This window comes from Cariama cristata, unplaced genomic scaffold, assembly GCF_000690535.1.
Source record: "Cariama cristata isolate BGI_N322 unplaced genomic scaffold, ASM69053v1 scaffold10068, whole genome shotgun sequence".
Lineage (NCBI taxonomy): Eukaryota > Metazoa > Chordata > Aves > Cariamiformes > Cariamidae > Cariama > Cariama cristata.
Window position 1 is genome coordinate 24074 of NW_009631689.1, and position 21828 is coordinate 45901.

General features: G+C 42.1%; 1 protein-coding gene across 1 annotated transcript; it reads left to right on the plus strand.

The window, feature by feature from the left end:
• Window positions 1–4124: 4124 nt before the first annotated feature.
• On the plus strand, window positions 4125–21340 carry MX1 (MX dynamin-like GTPase 1). The gene is made up of 14 exons (XM_009706073.1): window positions 4125–4355; window positions 5685–5688; window positions 5915–6103; window positions 7031–7168; window positions 8435–8589; window positions 10326–10464; window positions 10825–11023; window positions 11781–11859; window positions 12843–12965; window positions 13769–13910; window positions 16109–16267; window positions 17156–17232; window positions 18138–18380; window positions 21107–21340. The coding sequence occupies exons 1-14, from the start codon at window positions 4125–4127 to the stop codon at window positions 21338–21340; spliced, it is 2112 nt and encodes a 703-aa protein (XP_009704375.1).
• Window positions 21341–21828: the final 488 nt, after the last annotated feature.

Here is a 21828-nt window from a genome sequence, read left to right on the forward strand (position 1 = left end):
CGTGGGAGTGTTCAAGGCCAGGTTGGATGGGGCTGTGATCAACCTGGTCTGGTGGGAGGTGTCCCTGCCCATGGCAGGGGGGTTGGAACTGGATGAGCTTTAAGGTCCCTTCCAGCCCACACCATTCTATGACTCTATGAGGCAGCAGTCAAAACCAGAGGCAGTGAGAAAGAAGGGCTTATCCTGCATCAGACTTGCAAAGCCCCTGACTGGACAAAGCAAGCTGGTTTTGCTTAACAGCTTAGAGCCTATGGAAACACAAAAAATTAGGTCAGGAGAGCAAAGACAGCAGAAGAGGGAGCATCCTGACCCAGAAACATTCAGTAAACAGCACAAGGGCCTGAGAAACAGCTCAAGACCTTGACTGCCCTGAATCAGTGCATAACCCTGATCAATCACACCATGTGTCTCTTTGCTTTCCTGTCACTCATATTTAGCAACCTCAGCTGTACCCTGCAACCTCTGACAGCAAAGGGTGAGCCATGGCTTGCCATCCTGGCTGCGCTGGAAAGTCTTGCTCTGAGAGAGAAAAAATACTCCCTCGCCTGGGGAGGGGGCCCTCATCAACTTAATTTTTGCATGAAGGGATGAGGAGGCTGAAAGGGTCCCTGGAATGGTGCAGGGCCGGCAGCCCCGGTGGGAGCGGGGCACAGCACCTTGCCCCAACTCCGCTCAACGCGGCTGGTTTCACCCCACATGTGAGTGAGCTGACTCAGTAAGCTGACTTTTAGGGAGAGGAAAGGAGGTTTATCACCGATGGACAATATTTCCAAGCACCTCTGCCATTTGCCCCTGTCACCCCACCGTGCAGCAGAGCCGAGCGAGGAGGCGGCCAGCTGTGCTCGTGAGGAGTTTCATTTCTGTCATCTGCTAAACAACAGGAGGAAAGTTGGCTGGCATACAAGGAAACGAAAGGAAAAAACCAATGCATTGCATTATTGTTACCAGAGCTATCATGAAGCGAGCCTCTTTTCATGTCAGATATGGTTTCATTTCTCCCGATTCTTGTCACAGTGTGTAGGTGGAGCCTGTAAATAAAAAAGCAACTGAAGAAGTTGAAAAGAAGTTACTGCTTCTCCTTGCTACAGGACACTGCACAGGTAGAATTTTCTCTTTTCCTTCTTCTAAAAATAATCATGCAAGTTTTGACTGTTATCTTCATTCTTTTTAATAGTTGCATGTGAGAAGGCTGCATGAGAATCTAAAGTACGTGTGGTTAAACAAGGTTGCCAGGAGTAGGATTCGTTGTTTTCCGGGGTGGGGAAAAAGAAGAGACATTAGTATTATTTCCTCTTTAAACAGAGATGATTGAGAGATGGCATTTAAATTGGAACACATTTTTTAAAGTACGTGCTGTGTGGGAGCAGTGTTCAGCAATACGATCTAGCCAGCAGTATTAATGTAGGTAGCATCATAAGCTTTGCATTGCTTCATTTTTTTCTAAGACGGCAGCTAGAATTAATAAACGTACAACCCAGAGACTGTGTAGTTTACCCAAATATCCTGAAGTCACAAGATATGCCATGCAGAAGTCCATGCACTCCTCTGGCTGGACACAGAGTAAATAAATGCAAGACCTGTGTGGGTTCAGTGCCACAGCTTTGCCCTTTGGGTTTGATAATGAATTTTGTTATTACCCCTCGAGATACAAAGACAGGATCGTTAGAGAAAAATGAGGCAACTCCTCTTTAGGACCATCAGCAGGTTAGTGCTTCATGTAGATGTGGCTGTGTAGCACAGTGCTTTGTGTTGTGCCAGGCGGGGGTTCTGACACACAGGTAGGCAAATATCTAAAGGTAAGGTTCAAGGAAACCAATATTGTCCCACTGAAGGAGGCAGGAGCAGCTCTGCTGAGGGGATGTTATCAGATTTTTACTATAAACACGTCACTCAGGTGTCACATTTCAGAAAGACACTTTAAAATGGCAGCTCTTTTTTCTCCTTTCTTTCTTTCATCCGATGTTGTCAAGGCTCAGTACACAAAGAAATCTCTATGCCTGCATGGCACAGTGAAGGGTTGCACCGACCTATCTAACCTTTTTCTGGTCCAGGTGGCGAGCAGCCAGGTAGCCCCAGAAATCCACACATGCTGATTTACTCCGCTGCTCACTGTAGGTGCCTTTGTTAGCCTGTGCATCGGTGTGTGCACGCTGTTGTCTGCACTGTAGACCTAGTTAGAAAACCTTCTAGATATGGGGTAAGTATAGCCCTCGCACTAAAATATTTCAAAGTTGTCATTTTTTTGGTCAGGCTCCTTAAGTCTCAGTTTCCCAGATGTCACAAGTTTGTCTTGCAAGATCTTTCTTTTCCTTTTTTGGTTTGTTTCCCTGGAGGCTTTACTACACTATTTTTGAATTTCAACCTATTCATTATAAGGATGGCTAAAGCTGGCTGTAGAACCTCTTTCTGAAGGAAACGCATCCATGTTTAGGAGGGCATATACTAAAACCAACACATGAATAACTCTGAACACAGCCCAATGAATATAAACAATTCTGTAAAAGGGACGGAAAATTGTTCCTGGGTAATATTTACAGTAAGTTAAAAATTTAGAGGAAGTGTTCATTCCACTGAATTAAAAGACAGGTAGAGAATGGGAGAGAGAGTACTGTTACAAACATTACTATCAGTAAATTATTTCCTCTAGCAATAGAAAATCACAAAATAATATGGTGGCCAGTGAATGGGGAATGTCTCTTTGTTGCAGATAAAGCACTGAGTCCTCATTCAAGGAAGAAAAATCTTATAATTCATTAATGGAAAGAGAAAAAAGTTCATACTGAAATATTAAAGAAAGGGGATGTGTGGAGAAAGATGAGGAAACTGTAAAATGAATGCCTATAAAGAAATTAAAGTAGTTCAGTCATCTTTTATTGCTGGTCAAAAATAAGAAGTTTCCCTATGGTCATTTATTTTTTATTCTGATGAAAGAAGACAGGAATATCTATTAAAAAAACTTGTATTGCTTTATTAAAAAGAAAGACTGAATAGCACATGTGGAATTAATCTGGTTTTTTCTAAACTTGTTTTACACATTGAAAGTATAACTTACGTTGTGTCTGATCATCTTGTTTTGACATCTGCTCAAATTAGAAAACCTGTAAACTTAATTCAACCAAAAAATTAAAAGAAGAGGAAGTTATTTCAAGCAAAAATGTGTTTCTCCTAATTCATTTTCCCAAGTATTTGAGTTAAACAGATCTTGGTTTTGACAGGAGGAGGTTAAAAACAAATACCATTGGGGGTTTTTTCTTTAAAACTCTCTCCCTAGAAATCACTTGCCCTGGAAAATGTCACATCAAAAGCCTCCAGTTTCTTCAGTCACCCACAGAAAACATCCCAACAAAGCTGTTACACGAAGAAAAGCTGAACAAGAAAACAAAAAGTCTCCAAGTTCTAGCATCATGTCAAGCCAAGTCTGCTTTTTGGAGAGGGTTTTAAGCTATAGAGTGGGGAGGCTGAGATCCTGAGCTTCTAAAATAGGTGTAAGACTTGCCTCTGACAAGTGTTTCTACCACAAGAGAGGCGAGTTGGCCACATGGCAGACCATGGCTTGGTGTGGCCTCCTCTCCTTGCCGGTGGTCCCACCCTGTAGACCTTCCTTGTGCGGCCACACAGCCCCGTACTCCTGACCCTGGGGGAAGGAAATTGAGCAATCGCACACTCGCTCCAACCCTGCCCAGCAGCTGCCCTACTGACTGAGCTGCTCAAAACACCTTTCAGCAAGATAGTTTATTGAGGAAAACTGGCTTTTTGCAAAAACTGGTATAACTTCCCCCCGCCCTCCCCCAAATTTCTTCTTTACTCTATGGCAACTTCTTTTTTTGAAAACACAAAGCAAGCATAAGAGAGGTGGGGATAAGTGTTTCAAGTCTGTCCTCTGGAAAGCAATTTTACTGATTTGAGAAGAGGTGTGGTGCTTTATATCTACTGAGGGTTTGAATCAGTAAATAAAAGTGGTGTTTGATTTTCTCTGCTATGATCACCGTTGTAAACTGGAGACACTCACTGCCCTGTGTTTGATTCCAGAAGCTGTACGAAGGAGTGGTTGGACCAGACACTAATCACTATCTCGTGAAGCACTTATGGACAACGTACGTGGTAGGACAAAAAATCAGCAGGCCATGGATAATAAGAGTGCAGCGCTCAAACAACATTCTGAAAGAGCCAAACTTGCCCTGAAGAATCATGGGTTTGTATCACCTGCCTTACAACAATCTTTAGAAGCTTTTGCAGTACCTCTCCCACCAGACTTAGAAGACGAAGGTCTTCTGATGTCGGAGAACATGATTGAGAGAAAGCCTAAGCATGAGCAGAAGGAGCTGAAGGAACAGTATGATGGAGAACAGGACAAGGTAAGGCAAAGATCAGAAGAGGGCATAGATCCTCTCCACTTTTACTCCTGTGTTTTACTTTGTGCCCCAAAATGAATTCTCTTGTCTCTTTGGGCAATCTGCACTTGTTAGGTGTAAGCAGAGGAGTACTTTTGGGTTCAGGGCCAAGCAGTCATTTGTTTAACTAGGAAGATAGGTACCTGCAATTATTCTGCAGGTATAAAAAATGCAGGTGTCAAAACCAGGATGGCAGCAGCCTAGCAGCCAATTTAATGTGCAACATGTATCTGTTTCACTGGTAACAATTAGCAAATGTTGAACAGAAATCCTAAAACCTGAGGTATTTTTTACTTAAGGCTCTGCTACCTTCAGAAGAAATACGAAGAAAGATTAATAATAACCTGTGTTGAATATTTAGCACTGGAAACAGATTGTTTTAAATCTGTGTCATAGTTAATGACGTTCCTTGAGAATGGTTAGGATTTACAAGCTAGTAAACATCATAATGAAGACAGTGGGGAGGGGTTACCAATATGGTTTTAAAATACCTGCCTGCAGTAATGTGTGCTGTCTTTCTCATCTTGAAAGAAAAATCTGCTCTGTTTGATTACATCTGATTGATAGGTGTATTTTCAGAGGTGGCTTTCTTAGACAAAGGTGATGGTGGGAAACTTCAATTTTTCTTTTCAAAAAAAATCAGGTATGAATATGCCTGGCCCATTAGGGTCTGTAAAATATTGGTGTTCTCAAGATTGCATTTCTAAATGCAGCAGTCAGACTGGGACGTGGAGAGAGGAACAGGGAGAAGAGACCAAGCTGATCTTTATACACTTTAGCTGGGCATACTTAACAGCAGGTGGACCAGTTTTGTAAAGGGCTGGAAATTATTCACTTTGTTTTCATGAAAATGAAGAGCCTGTGTTAATATCTGACACATGTATCAAAACCAAAAAATGACAATAATCAGTCATTTAAAACAAATCACTGATACTCATCCCTTACCCTAGCCTAAAATGAGGCAAAGAAAGAAGAACCGTGATGATGTAAAATATTTTAGCCACTTGTTAAGGACACTACAGCAAAACATTTTTGGTGTCTGTCCACAAACTGAATTTTCAAACTTCTAAACAAAGCTTTAATAAGTTCTTCTGTATTTTTCTAAATTCTAACTTCTCTTATTACTGGGACTAGTCTTTGTTTGTGTACACATACTTCAGTACACCTGTAGATGAGTGGAAGAAAACGGCAGTTATTGAAAAAAATAAGTTAACAAAGCACACTTAGTAATGAGGTCTCCTTTTACTCTTTACCTTCTCAAGATAGCTTGAAAAGTTTGGTATTTTTGCTAAGGATGGTCACTGAGCCAACCTCAACTGATTTTGTCGTATTTACAGAAACCTGTTTATAACATGGAGGTGCAAGGATGCACAGTGATATGAAATACAGCTTGACACCATACATGAGGTTTACTAGAGAATGATGAACTAGAAAAGATGCTTAAAAGTTGGCAGGTTTTTTTGTGGAAACAACTTATTTTAGAATTACAGAAAATTCATTGTAAGTTTAACTCTAGCATGCAGCAGAACATACCTTGTACAACCAATATGAGGAAAAGATCCGACCCTGCATTGATCTCGTCGACAGCCTAAGAGCTCTTGGAATAGAAAAAGACATGGCTTTGCCCGCAATCGCAGTGATTGGAGACCAGAGCTCTGGCAAAAGCTCCGTCCTAGAAGCCCTGTCTGGTATTGCTCTTCCTAGGGGCAATGGTAAGAATTCACCTTCTGAGGTTTTCACCTGAATTTCACTTTGATGAGGTGGAAGGGATTTTTTTTAAAAAACTTTTTTTTTGGTCTACGATTGGGTAACTCCATGACTGAGACTATATCTAAATTGTGAGATTCCGGGGACCTTCTCAGCTCTGGTTTCCAGTAGAAGAAATGGACGTGCAGGTGGGGCACTGCAGGGCAACTCCAACAAGGCACATGTTGTGGGTGGGCAAGAGATCAGGAGTAAGAAGAGTGGAGCGTACTTGCCCCAAACTGCGGACAGGCTGAAAAGTAGCATCAGCTGACTCTGTGCATTTCCCAGCAAAGAGTACTGCAGCTGAGTATTGGTTTCACATGGAAGACTAATTTTGAAATTTGCTTCTGGGTTTTTTAACAAGATTTTCTTAGAGATACCTTTTTTTTGCTAAAAAAGGTACAAAGATCTTTACTTACAAACATGTGCCTTGGATGTTATTTAAGTCAGAGATTGATTGTTGGAAGACTTTGCAGCTCAAGAAGATTCACTTTCCAGCTCTGTGTGTGTATACACACACATATAAGTTCTGCAAGCTCTGTATGAGTTGACAATACCATCTAGTCTTTCAGGCTGGACTTGAGGAAAAGGTTTTCATAGGATGTAGGTGCAGCACTGAAAGAGGTCATCCAGAGAGGTGCGAATCTCCATCCTTGGAGATTTGCAAGACAAGAATGTAGCTGGACAGAGCCATGGCTGACCTCATCGAGTGCTGGTGACAGTCCTACCCTGAGCGGGAAGTCAGAGGAGAGCCCTTTGGCAACGTCTCTTGGAACATTTCCGTGTCTCTGTGCAAAGTATTAGGCAACCCTGCGTACACCACACGGTCCATGGCTGTGTACCACGCATAACAACTGCTAAGAGGGTTACCTCTGTCTTTGGCACTGCCGCAGGTATTGTTACTCGATGTCCCTTGGAACTTAAACTGAAAAGAATACCTGCCACCCAGGCATGGAAAGGGAAAATTTATTACCGCAACATCAACATAGAGCTCCAGAATGCCTCGGAGGTAGAGAAAGCAATACGAGAAGGTGAGTTGTAATGTATTCCCCTCTGGTTTGGCGTCCACAATCTCCTCATAATCCCTTCTCCCCTTTTCTTATATTGAGCAGCAGTCCCCAGACTAACACTGTGATTGTAGCCATAAGTAACAGCAAAAGCTTCATGCAGAGCAGAAGAAAGTCAGGTAGCATAATATAACTCTTTCAAGAGAGTTGTGCTACTTACTACATCAGTGGTGAAGGTGATCCACGATGTCCGATAAAACCTCAGGCTGTGTCCTCAGCTGGGTGCTGTCTGCCTGGTTTGGGGAGGTTGTCTTGTCAAATTGTAAACATGCAAAGCCCTAAATGGTTCCTGTCATCAGTTCAAAAGCTCAGAGAACACTTTAGGTGTCTGTGGCTGAAAATCTTATGATTTTGGAGAAAATTGCAAGGCAGTAGAGTGCAGGGTATATAGAGCTTCTGCCAGCTAGTGTGACCACAGCCTCAATCATTGCCCTTCCCATGGCACAGCTTGCTTTTATGGTATTTTATGCTGGGTAAGCAAACATTTTTCTTACCCAAAGGGCAGTAAGCACTTGCCCTAAATGTGAAAGTTGGATTGTCCTTATTTCCTTGACTAGCACAGCTCTGCAAGCTTGTTATTTGTCCTAATGTTTTTTCATTAGTTTTTAAATATGTTATTTGGATATTTTCAATATATCCTTCCAAAACTGGCAATATGAGTGGTATGAATTGATTAAGCTAATCACAGAGCTGAAAATCTTTCATGAGAATGACTACAGGGTTTCCTTGCTTCTCTATGCTGTTCACAGTTCAAACATTATTGCCTTATAAGATCTAGGACAAGTTACTTGATCTCCCAACTTCTCTATCAAAATGTGAAGAATATAGAATAACACCTATTAACCTTTCAAGGCAGCTGAGAATTAATTAATGCCTACAAAGTGTCTTGATGTTGAGGAAGCATTTCTACAACTGACCAGTATTTTATTCAATCACTTCTGTGTGGTTTATTTACATGTATTTTGTCTGCATATATGAGAGTTCATAAGTGTATGCTCTGTAAAGTATTACAGTGCACATTACAAAAGGACTCCATGTATCCACCTAATGCATAATAATTTCCTTAGATTTTTGCATAAACAGATTTACATGCATGGCTGGATCTGAAAAAAGCCCAGCCTAAAAGAACCTTAGGTGGTTATAGGTACTTTTCAAAGTCATTGTGTTCAGCTTTGCTTTGATGCATTGTTTAAAGTTTGTATTCATTGCCTTGCCCTTTTCTCCTTGCAGCCCAGGATGTTGTGGCTGGAACTAGAGGTGCCATTAGTGGAGAACTAATTTCCCTAGAAATTCGGTCCCCAGATGTCCCAGATCTGACACTAATTGATCTTCCTGGAATTGCCAGAGTGGCCGTGGGGGATCAACCAAAAGACATTGGAGAACAGGTAAAACTCAGTCTCATAGGCCAACCTGTGCACGGGGGCACTTCTGTAACCTACCTCATATGTGAGCCTTTGCTGTAGGACGCTGGAGTTATTATGCTGGGCTTCCGAGCCAGCAACAGAGCTACACTAACAAACACATAGGCCTCTTTTTCAGGCAAGGAATTGCCGATAGGAACAGTGAGGTCATGCAGGAGGGAGCTGCCTTCGCTGGCCATGAAGGAGCCACCTCAGGTGCCAGGACAGAGCCCACCCACGGCAGCACGGAACAACCCGGCCATATGGACCCTGAACACAGTTCTGCCCCCGTGTCCCTTGGCTAGGCTGCAGTCTGGAAGATAGATACATCCCCAAATGAGTTGTCTCTTACCAGCTCTGTGGATGTATTTGGCGAAGGTGAATAGACCCAAGTTCTTCTAAGCTCTTCTGCAGCAAGGCAGCAAACTGGCCCTCTTACAGATTCATTGCTCTGTCATTCCTTACGTACAGAACACATCAGAATCGGACCTGTCCTGTTTTTTCTCATCCCTTAAGGGATCCCAGCAGACCCTTTTAGAAGTAAACAGAGTATGCTTTAAAGTGGAGAGGATCTCGACTCTTCCTCTGGCTGCTTTTAGAAGAAACGCTGGGGAATGCAAATAAAACTCTAGTTGGACAAGACCAGTTGTGAGGGTGATGTGCAGGAGCTGGGTGTATTATTGCTTCTAAAATACCTTCAAATAGGAATTTGGAATAAGAGTAGCTCAAACTAAACTAGACATATCAACAAAAATGAGACAAGATTGGATTGTCTGGGCTTTACTTTCTGAGTGGAGAGTAATTTCATTTCACAGTTAGATGGTAATCTTTCTATCGTATTCAGAAGAAAGCAGCAGGTGTGACATGATCCACACATTTCCATTGTCCCCAGATGCCTGCATGCTTCAGAGATGAAGACTATAACGTTGTAGCATGTCAGAAATTGGGATGGATGGGAAGTAGAAAAGAGAGGCACCTTTACCAAAACTCAGGAAAAAAAGAATTAACTTAATTCAGTATAAGCACAATAGAGCTCTGTGACCCTTTTGCAATACAACACAAACTAGGAGAAACTCTTATAATTTGGCATTGAAACAGAAACAACGCCAACTAGATGTCATGTGGGACTTGCCTTTTTTTCAGAAATACTGCACTGAAATATAAACCAAAGAAAGACATTTGCTGTCCTTTCAGAGATACAAATTTGAGATTTATCAGCATAATCTAGCTTGCTTGCTTTCCATAAGTGTGTACGTAGATATCAGAACTTGTCTTTCTTACATGTGATTATTTACGAAATATCTTTAATATTTCTATAATGAAAGATTATATGCATGAGAAGTTAAACTTTACACAGCTTTCAGGACAGGCATAACAACAGGTCTCATTCATACTAGATTTTGGATTAATTGAAATATTTTTAATATTTCCATAATGAAAGATTATATGCATGAGAGGTTAAACTTTACACAGCTTTCAGGGCAGGCATAACAACAGTCCGGTCTCATTCATACTAGATTTTGGATTAATCTTGACTTAGGAAAAGAGGCTGCATTCTTCTGCTGACCCATTTCCATGCCATCCTTTAGCACGTAATATTATCCTCAGTATATGTGACATTTAATGTCATCTGACAGTGGCTTGTATTGGTAGAAGTGGTCACATCTTACATGCAAGCATCTGATTTCACTGAACTTCATTACTGCTGTATTGCATTGCAGATCAAAACGTTACTTAAAAAAATTATTGGCTGCAAAGAGACACTCAATTTGGTAGTGGTACCATGTAATGTGGATATTGCAACAACAGAAGCACTGAAAATGGCTCAAGAGGTGGACCCCAGTGGAGAAAGGACACTAGGTGAGGCAATTTCTAAGCTATATGTTGAAGAAAAGGAGTCTTGCTTGTTATGTTATGAATAATTTAATATGCTATGTTATGAATAATTGGAAGTTGAAAATCTCAGAGTTAATGGTGGGAAAGCTTTGCTGCTGCCTGTTAAAAAAGGTTTGCAAGGCAAAAGGCATGGTGTAGAGCAAGTTTTACAGTGCAAAGCCTAGGAGCTGAGAGTCTTCTAGGAGAGAGAAAACAAAACAAAGAGAACTTGCTTTATAAAACACGGTACAGAGTGTTCCCACTCTGGTGGCGGGGTGTCCTGCTGCACCTCTCCCACCTTTCACTTCTGTGCTCAACTAACTTTCTCTTTGGGTAACTTCACAGGGATCCTCACGAAACCTGACCTGGTGGACAGAGGAACTGAAGAGTCTATCATTAACATAATACGAAACCTGGTCATTCCCCTCAAAAAAGGTTACATGATCGTGAAGTGTCGTGGGCAGCAGGACATCCACAACAAAGTAGCCTTGGCCACTGCGATCCAGCAAGAGAGAAAATTCTTTGAGACACACAAACATTTCAGGTACTTCTTGCATAAAGGACCTAATCAAAAACATATTAAAGTCACTTCAAAGCTTCCCGTTGACTTGCTGAGATTTAAATTAGGGTTACAAAGAGGTATTGATTATACTCGCTATTTCTCATTGCCCATGTAATGTTTTATTCCAGTAAGGCAGAAGAATTTTACATGTCAAATAAACTTTTAAAGTGTATTTTGGATGCAAGTTTGATATATATTTCTCCTTAACCCTGGGAGAAGTGCAATGAACTTCAGAAGTTCAGAATAGTCCCATAGAATTCGAGTTAAGCAGCTGAGCACTTCAAGTCAAGCCCTGAAGTATTTCTATTCATTGGAAAACACGGTGAAACTCAGCACGAGAAGGGATACTGCCTGTGCTGAGGGCATAGATTTCCCCAGATGACTCAGCAGCAAATCAATCTCAATCTAGAGAGCGGCAGGCAAAAAGGGGTTTGAATCAGTGTACTTCACACATGCAGGAATAATAGAGCAGCACATGAATCTGCTGTTAGAACTTGCTATTTTCAGATTCATCTCTGTTTCCCTTTGCTTAGCCAGTAGCAGTAGCTGTCAAATGACTCTTGCATAAAAGCCCAGAGCGTCCTGGGCTGCTGCCACATCTGTACTAACACTCCCCAGAGAGCCCTTTCTTTACTCAATTTGTGTAGTACAACTAGGGAAAACAGAGCAGAGCATCAGTGCTGTCTCCTTGCCCTGCACACGTGGTCTATCCAAACCCACCTTTTCCTCTTTTTTGCAGCATTCTTATGGAAGAAGGAAGGGCTACTATCCCTTGCCTGGCAGAGAAGCTCACAAATGAACTTGTCAGACATATTATTGTAAGTAACATAGGTGCCGTACTAAGGCGTTTGTGTCAGTTACTATCTAAAAATAAGTTCAGCCCTTCAGCCTTCTTTTGCAATTGATTGCAATTCAATTGCATCTTTATATGCACAGATAATACTTAATTATCCTTCAGTCTGGCAATCTGAGAACTAATTGCTGTTGAGTTAACTGAGAGTTAGAGGTAAAGAAAGACATGCTCTGTCCTCAGATTTGTCTTTAAGCTGAAGATTGACAATAGGCAAATCATTTCACCTACTTGTGACTCCTAACTCCTGCCTTTTGAATGGCAGCCATGATATTTCTTTTTCTTTGTGAAGTGTGTTGAGCAGATGGGTGACAAGTTACTGCTATGAGCTTACTAAAACACAATAATCCCTATTTAATGAAAATGTCTTCAAAATCTCACATAAGATCTAATTGTCTTATTATATTGCTATACTAATGTAAGTATATTGGGTTTTTAATTTTATATACATATATCTGTAAGTAATAAATCTTATTCCATTGAGGGAAAATGCTAAAATACAGGAACCTCTAAATTCTGTCCTGAAGGAGAAAAAAATATGTATTTATGTAGCCTTACATAAAATAAGCAACAGGTATTTATCAGGAATGGAAGGGTCAGTACATTCCCCGCATCACCACCTCCCTGGCGCAACCTGTGAGAGCAGAGTTTTTGGCTGACAGTGGGTGAAACGTTGCCCTGGCCTACAGCTACTCTGCCCATCTCACGGTGAGGTCCAGCCTGATTTCTCAGGGAGATCCTAGCCCCCTGCCATCTCTCATTGAAGGCCATATTTGCACGTCCATGCTATCCCACTATCACGCATGGGATGCAAGGACAGCAAACTCTTGGACTCCTAAGAACTGCAAAGATCATGTGCTAGTGTGGGTCACTCTTGGATTTTTTTTTTCCTTCCAAATCCAGACATGTTCAGCCTACCTAAATGTCCTTCTTTTCTGTCTAACCCCCCAGAAATCTTTGCCAACACTAGAGAACCAAATACGTGAGGTGCTCCAAAAAACACTACAGGATCTACAAAAGTACAGAAGAGGCACACCCAGAACAGAGTCTGAGAAGCTGATTTTCCTCACAGATGTAAGTATCATTATTGGTTTGGTCACGAAGCAGAATGAGGAGGTAAATGTGGGAGAAAAAGAAACCACCGAAAGTTAGCAAACCATCAGCATGGACCACCAGGAAGTTTCTGGTATCTGTCACTGAAGTGTTTTGAGAGTAACATAGACAAACCTCTGGTGGGAATACATCATACCTGCAAAAATAATGGACCACAGGAGCTCGTGGCCCCTTCTAGCAATTTTTTTCCTGTGATTGTGTGACAAGAGAACTGAACAACAACTTGGTTGATTGGTCAAAATCAAGCATCCCACAGAAGGAAAACTCACACTCCTGCTTGCCCAACATTTTGAAGGGTTTTCATTGTTTACGGCACTCATAAGATCAAATGCATTCCTGATGTCAAAATGTGGTTTGCAAATCCATCTAAGTGTCTCATCTTGGGGAGCTATCCCTCTCAGTAAGCTTTCAGCAGGCCAGTAGAGGTGTTTATGAAGGCTCATCAGCCTTCAAAGACCTCACACAAGTCTGATCATTTAGAATCTAGTAAATGGTTCTAAAAGTCCACAGGAAAACAAAGAAGTTCAAACCAAACAACAAAAAAAAAAGAGTATCAAGTTTGTTCTCCTCCAGCTGTGCTGGTTTTGAAAAAAAACCAACCCAACCCAGGAGCTAAGAGCATAAAAGCTGTAAGGAAGGGTATTTTCAATGAACCGTGTCCCTGCTTTAACATCAAATGACTGCACATTTACTTAACATGTGGAAGTTAGTCTGAGGAAATGAAACTTTACTACATTGCTTGCTTGTTCTTTAATTCATTACAGTTGATCAAACTTTTTAATCAAGACATCTCTCAGACAATGCGTGGAGAGGAACAGTTGTTTGGAAATGAAATCAGACTGTTTACAAAAATCCGCAGAGAGTTTCGAACATGGGAAGTGGTTCTCCTAGAGTGTGCTGCAAAGGGTAAGCATAGAAAACCGTCACTTGCAGCTGACCTGAGATTCCCTTCCCTTGCTTTTAAATCAAGACACAGCATCATCAACAGGTTGTTTTCAAGAAAGAGAAAAACAAGAAGCTAAGAGCATTCATCTGTTGTAGTGTTAGGCAAGCTACGCTTTGGTCCTTGGGGACAAAGAGCCAGTTGGCATTAAATGCTGTCATTACAGAGAGATGAGTGGATATCTCTTCTCCCAGCCAAGCAATAAAATCAAAACTGTGGACCCTGGCACAGAATTGGTTGGCAATTCTCTGAACCATTCTTCTAAATAACAGCAACAAAATCAATGCCAATAAATTAATAACAATAATAATAATATCAACAACAACTATATAATACATTTGTTGTAATATTATTATTATTATTATTATTAATGTTTTGGAATTTTGGTCTTTTTTGTTCTACTTTAGCTCTAGTTTAAGGCATGGAGAAAGCAATTCTGAGTCTGAAATAATCACAACCTTGTAAAGAGTACCCCTTTCTGTGCATCCCCCACCTTGCAAATTGCTCAACTGAACTCAGTTCTACACAGACTGAACTCTGCTGTACACTCAACGTCTTTTGCAGCATCTTTTTCACATCTTTCAGAGATCCCATCAGTTGCTCTTAGAGATGAAATAGCATCAGCTGCCAGTCAAGCAGTAGCTCTTGAAACAAGTTCTTTTAGTCTTTGGTGCACATCTATGTCAACATCGCTAGTGACTCTAAAATAGTAAGTACAAATAGGCGGTCAGGTGCCATCAGCCAGAGACAAATATATGTATATATAGGCGTATATGTGAAGAAAGACAGGCAGACAGACCTTGGTGTATGTCAATGTTTCTTATGTCCCATCCACAAAGTACCAAGCCAATCAACAGGATTTTGTGGAAAGGAGTAAAAGAGTAAGACAATGAAGGCATGAAGAAATAGATGTAAAAATGGCAGAAAGCAGTAGCAGAAGGATGCAGCTTCTTCAAAGAGCAACTGACTTGCAGAAGGTAGGCAAGGCATGACCTGGCAGCTGAACCACAGTGGGGAATCCTCTGGGCACTTTCAGTGTATCCCTGTTGATTTAATATGTCTGACTTCACGATAGGATCAGGGTGGCAGCACACAGCAGCTCTTAGAGCAGCACAGCTCTTGCTGGCAATATGCTACCCCAAAATCACGCGTACATATGCTCAGGTGCAATATTTACATGTGCAGCGGAGTAAGTTCACTTAGCTTGAAAACTAGAGGTAGCTTTACCGAGCCCTTCCTCAACAAAAAGCATCGTTGCCAGCCACTGCTAGGATTTCTGAAGGTACATCATCGCATGTCAGATGACTCTTTAACTTCAGCTTTCTTATGATGAATGAAAGTATTAGGAATAGCAGATACTTTGGATACTTGAAGCTTTGAACTTTCTCTTGCAAAGCAAATAGATGTTCTTGTGGCCATGTTACAGCTTCGTACTACCCTCACTGCACAAGTACATTTTCAGACTCTGAACCAGATACTCCACATCTACTTCTGTCTTTTCTTTTCTTTATTTTTCTTTTTTTTGTTATTGTCCAATCATGGACTCATATATCTGATTTTTAAAATTGAATGCATTCATGGCTTGACTTCTACTTCCACCCCTGCACTTGATCCATGATTTGCAAATTTGACCCCAAAACAGGGCAATATCAAAACCTTTCAAAACACATCTTTGCCTGAATATGTAAACCAGTTCAAAGGGATATACCTTATTTAAGATGGTAAATCCCTGTAATGTCAGCAAGGAAGTATTGCCTGTGATATCTTGAATAAAAATAGCTAGTCAACAGTAGATTCCCTGGAATAAGACTGTTCAGTGGGTTTTGTTTCATTCTGGGTCTTTCAAAACTCCAAAGTGACTGGTAATGGCCACTCCTGTAAGGGTAGCAATTCCAAGAAGAACCAGTAGTTTTGAGCCCCATCGTAATTTCTGGATTGCTTTCTGTCAGTTAGATGATTGATCCAGTGCGTGAGATGGCTCATTCACTGGGCGATAATGTGTGTGAGCTCAGTTCTGTAGTGACGGTATTGCTTGAAAGGTCATCTCAGTAGCTGTTCTTCTCAAGAGCATTTCAAAGAGGAGAAATAGACTTCCTTCTTAAATCTGAAATTTATAAATCAAGTGATTTAGTAGTAAAGCAATGTTATTTTAATATTACAGTTAAAAAAAATGTACCTACTAAAGTGTGGAAATACGAAGACCAGTATCGTGGACGGGAGTTCCCAGGCTTTACCAATTACAGGACATTTGAGGACATTATAAAAGAGCAAATCATAGAGCTGGAGGAGCCAGCCGTTGAGATACTGAACAACGTGATCGGTACGTCTCGCAGGCCGCATGAGGCTGTTGCGTGGGAGATACTGCTGTGCCTGACATTTATTTTTTTCCAGGATAAGGTGACAGTCTCACTGCTGGAGCAAGTGCTCCAGCCAGGATACTTCAGACTGGGGAAGTGAATCTGATTCAACCTGGAGGCTTGCTTCTTCTCTGGAGCCTCCAATCTCTGCACGTGGTCTCCAGCATCTGTTAATACTTTTCCCAGTGGCTGGTGGAAGGGAGTTAGAAAGCAACTGTAACAAATAACACATGAAATGAATAGTATAGTAGAAGTACTTGGTGCCAGCCAGCAGCTTGGTATTCCCAAGCCCAGGGAGTGGCATTCACAAACCTGAACTGGGAACTCAGCTTCTTTCCAATTCTTTGCATGATGTTGTACGTAGTTCATCCAGTAAAAAGCACCCAAGGAAAAAGTATGTCATGATCCTCTCTGTCCCATGTTTGCCTTAGAAGGCAGGTATAGCATCTGAGCCAGACTCAATGCGCTCTACTGTACACCCTAACCCCTTTTCCTGGAGTGGCCACTCAAGGGGTGAGATACAGATGTGCTTACATGGCCAGCGATGGCACATCTGGTCAGACACAGCTGTAAGCACAGAAATTGCTTTATCAAAGAAATCTCAGTGATACTCAGTCTCTCAGGTGTTAAGTGATTACAGGAGGTCTTTAATGGCTCACACTCCTGGACCTAGAAATCTAAATTCCTGCTTGTTTGCATTGGTCGTAAAGGCATACTGCATCAGTACAGACACTCAGTTATTTCTGGATGAATATAGAAAATCAGTCGTTTTCCCAAGTCTCATATTAACAGTAGCTTAAAAACCTCACTTTCTTACCTGAATTTATTTTGTCTGTCTGTTCTTCTCTCAGGACTGGTTGAAGAGAAATTCATGGAACTCACTAAGAGGCATTTTGCTAATTTTCAGAATCTAAACAGAGCTGCGATGGTGAGACACTACCTATAACCTCAGATAAGACAAGAGTAAGACAGAATGGCATTTATAAATACAGCCAGGCTTACAGTCCCCATCCCATTGCATCCTCCTTACTCATGGCCAAACCCTACTGAGCTCCCAGGCCAACCAGACAGCAAGCAAAGAAGCTAAATAAGCTATTATTTCAGCCAAACACAGAGGTGTTTAGGGAGGGTCTTTAGACATAACACGGTGAGAGGAATGAAGAGGGAGGAAGTTCTGGTAGACACTGAAAAATGAGAAAAAAAGATGGGATGCTTTCTTAGCATCCCTAAGAAAGCATTTTAAGGGAATTTGAGGATGGCTGAGGGGACTTGGCTGCCCCCCAGACTTTTAGGTGGGAGTATCAAAAGGGCCAGCGAGCATCAGATTGCTGCAATAGAAGCGCCAGACAGTGAGGGGTTAGAAGGGTTGGTTTGCTGATGGCAGGCAGGAGCCTGGGGTTTTTGAGAAGGGTGGAAGGGGCAATGGAGTTCACAGCAGTGCCTGCTGTCACTGCCCACTGCAAGAGGGAGATGCAAACAAAATGCGTGCAAAAAACTAGGACAGGCTGCTGGCTGAACTCACGGCTGGCCATTGCTGCTTGTTCCTGTCAACCTTGTATTTTCCTTCGGGGTCCAAGCCCAGGTTTTGACTGATCCCACTCATGTTTAAGGACGGAACAAAACCATCACGTTCTCCTGCTCTTTCACAACAGAGGAACCAGAATCTAAAGCATTATTCCATGTTCCCAAGAGCTCGTCTGGGATTAGACAGTGCTGCATTAAGGACTGTTGAACCCTGTGCCCACCTTGCCGTTCCCTGGGGACACTGCTAAGCACTGGCACCTTTGCAAAGGAAGCAAATGTCTGAGAACTTCTTGTTCTTTTCTTTCCTAGACTAGAATTGAAGACATTAGAGAGAAACAAGCAGCGGAGGCTGAACGATTTATCCGGACTCAGTTTAAAATGGAGAGAATTGTATACTGCCAGGATGACCTTTACATGGACGATTTAAACTCTGTTAAGGCAGAAAAAGCTACCAAAGTTGGCAATGGGAAAGAATATCAGGTTGGATCTGTTTCGAATCAAGAGCCCTCCTTTGTCCAGGAAATGGTGTCTCACACGAAGGCCTATTTCAATGTGAGTTAGCAGACTACGATACAGCAGTTCTTCTGCACCCTAAATGTGTAGCATACACCCCTCATCCAGATCGCGCTGTATTCAATATGGGTCTCTCATGCAATACTACTACTACGCAGGGAATAGTAGCCAGAGGGTATAAGTGTCTCGTCCAGGCACAGGCACAGCTTCTGTACAAATTAATCAGAGCTTCTGACCAGTGATGAAAATGCCAGGACAAAGCTGGGTCTGATGGGCTGTGTCAGCACGGGCGCCGTGGAGAAGAAATTGCACACTGTGGGATATGGTGATTGGAAAAGCCTTCAGGTTGTTAAAATGACAGCTGGCTCCTAAACTGCTTGTTACCTACCCCCAGCCTGGCATGGCTCCCTGCTGCGGCCGCCCCTCGCTCAGGGAATACGGCATCGGCAAGTGAGTCCTCTTCACAGCCTGCTCCTGCCTTTCACGGAGAAGGGGGTGACTCCCCACTGCCTACACAGCCCCACACCAGTACACTGCTCTCTTGCTGCTTTCCTAAGCGGACAAGTGTTGGGGGGAGGAAAGGACAGTCACTTACCAGCAACGGAGGAGAGGATAGGATGGGGAAGAGCCCTTGGCTCTGTAATTAGAAGTTAATGATGTTCAATTGATAGCAAGTCCCCCTCTCCAGCAAAGGAAGCAACAATCCTAGGATTGCTTTCCCCCACTGCAAGTTCATTTCACGGTTTTCAAATAACACTAGTTTCCACAAGCTTAACATTATGCACAGCATTTCGGTGTTTGGCACAGCGTCTGAGAGCTCAGGTCAGCTTAGGTCAGCTCAGGTCAGCCTCAAGCCCCTTTGCATATTCTTCCTGCCAGCCGAAAGTGGTGGCCATGGCTTGGTGAGATCCTAAACTAATGTAGCAGGAGGAACAATAATAAAATGTTAAGTTAAAATGGGTTCAGCTATCCATGGAGATCAAAGTGCGTAGGCCGTATTGCAATAGAAGCTGTTCTAGGTAGCTCCATAGAAGTTAAATCTCTGAAGACAAATGGGATGTTTTAACGAAGGCTCATGTTAAAGAAAGACAGCAAAGAGAACATGCAGTATCAGGATTTGCTTTTGATCTTTGTTTTGTAAAACTCCATCAGAAAGCAACAAGTTCAATATTAATAATGCAGTAAGGTAGGTAGCAGCTCACCTTGAATTTCAATAGCAAGGTTTTGACAAATTCCTGCAATTAAATGTTCAGGTTGCTCAGGCTGATGAAGAGAAAATCATCGGCTTTCAGAGAACAAGAGCCAAAGGCAGAACTGCATGAGCTCTTCCCTCCCACCCCACTATACTCTCTGCTGTAACACAAATGGCTTAGATGCTAGTTATACATTTTTGTAAACGCCCTAAGCACCATTTTCAACACTAACAGATGCCGGGGCATCGTATCTCCATGGGACTTGTGCAAGGCCAAATACACTTTGAATGAGATGGAAGCTCTTAAGTGTCCATGGCCTTTGAAAATGGCATGCATGAATCTGTGTTACCTACGCCAGGACTGTCAAGATTCCTGGTAGAGTTTGGCTCCAGAAAAACACCCATATTTAAAGCACCCAGGCTCCCTCCCACGGTCTGTAGTGCCTAGAGAATACATAGGCTCAGTAAATGCTGTAGCTGACTCAGCCAAATTGCTTGCTACTGACTAGATCTCTGCAAACTAGAAAGAAAAAAGAAACATCTAGTCTTAGGTATTTTTCAGCTTGAGCTGAACCCCATCCTTGCACACGAAAGATTTGCAGCCCCTGAGCTCCGGATGTAGCTAAAGCCAGAAACACCTTAGACTTCCCTGGAAACGGGCTGCTTAAATCCTATAGGTCCTACAAATGAAATGTGCCTTTACCTGGTCTTCCCACTGCCATTTTCAAGTCAAATGCCACAAAAAGGAAGGAAGATGGCACCGCTCTCAATTGCAGCTGCTCACTCAGGCCGAAGGGCGCACCTGGCCCCAGGGGGGCTGGAGGCAGCTCCCTCCCAGTGTTGGAGGGGCTCTGAACCTCCCATTGCTCAAGAGCACCAGCTAAGCCCCCAGGCCCTACAGATATCTCTGGGGAAAGGGTCCCACAAGTTCTTCTAGGTCAATCTGTTTCAATTTGCATAATTAACTAGACCAAACGGTTTGTCAGGTTAAGCAGAAAATTATCTTATTGAGATAGCAATAGATGTAATGTAGGCGCAGTCTAGTCTCACTGTTGCTGAAGACATTTTCCCTTAGGCTAAAGCTTACTCCAAAGCTGTCTTACACTTAAAAGGACAACCACGGCAGAAATACCATCTAAATACAGGAATTTACCACCTTTGGGAAAAAAAAATAATTCACTGTTTGATTTCCTGTACCATAACAGATTGGTAGTGTTCAGACAACACAGGTTTGACGTCAGAAATTGTTCCCAAGTACTATTTGGCAGGATGTCCTCGTATAACTCTTAGCAATGATAGCTGGCAGGGCTAAGCAGGGAACAGCTTGCCTTGGCTTTAGTTTGCTGAGGGGAAAAAGCAACAGTTGATGTTCCCATAACTCTTAATTTTTAGATCTTTAGGCACAAAAGAGACTAACATTTTTTAGTTCATAGAAGCACTCACTTCTTGAACAGTAACTCAATATAACCTTTAAAAAATGTGCTGTCACTTCTTATCAGATTACCTATAGCCCCTTCCTTTTTTAGTTCTTTTGGGAAAATAAGTCATCTGCCTTTTTTTCCCCTTCTTGCAGGGAGCAAGTAAACGCCTCGCCAATCAGATACCTCTGATCATCCTGTCTTCTGCCCTTCATGACTTTGGGGACAACTTACAGACCACAATGTTGCATCTTTTGCAAGAAAAAGACAAGTTAAGCCATCTCCTTCAGGAGGACAGTGAAGCTGCTAAACACAGGAGCTACCTCAGTCAACGAGTCAATCGGCTCACCAAAGCCTGCCAGTACCTGAGAGACTTCACCTTGCTGTAGATTTCTCCATTTTTTTCAGAAGTATTTTTCCACTCTTGTTTTGTAGCATTATTGAAGAACTTTGTAAAATCCCCTATAAATGTAACGGCAGCACGGACCTTTAGCACTCATTTCTAGCGTTCCGTTCTGCTTTATTTTCCATAACCAGTTATATGCAAACACCTACCCTTATGTAAAGTGCGCCATAGGGGGAGCTGTGATTAAAGAAATGTTAGCCCATTTCTAAACATTTCCTTTATGAATCTGTACAAGCATCAAAATAATTATTAAAAAGCCAGAGCTCTGAGGATTGTGTTTTGTTGCATTTGTTTCTTTTTTTTTTTAAATGAGAGTGAGGGCTTTCAGCTCTTTAACTCACAAACTGTAGAAATCAAATTATCTAACATGAAGCTTATTGCACAACACGAGCGATCGCCTGCTTCCCTTTGTGGTTTTGCCTTGCTGTAGCTGTTGTCTTTCCTGCCATCGCCTGAAAGATGACTCTGCAA

What these genes read in the sequence shown, in the direction of transcription:
- MX1 (XM_009706073.1), top strand. Translation starts at nt 4,125, where the DNA reads ATGGATAATAAGAGTGCAGCGCTCAAACAACATTCTGAAAGAGCCAAA. An exon ending in GAGACACACAAACATTTCAG is followed by an intron (nt 11,024 to 11,780) that starts GTACTTCTTGCA and finishes TCTTTTTTGCAG; the next exon opens with CATTCTTATGGAAGAAGGAA. An exon ending in GATACTGAACAACGTGATCG is followed by an intron (nt 16,268 to 17,155) that starts GTACGTCTCGCA and finishes TTCTTCTCTCAG; the next exon opens with GACTGGTTGAAGAGAAATTC.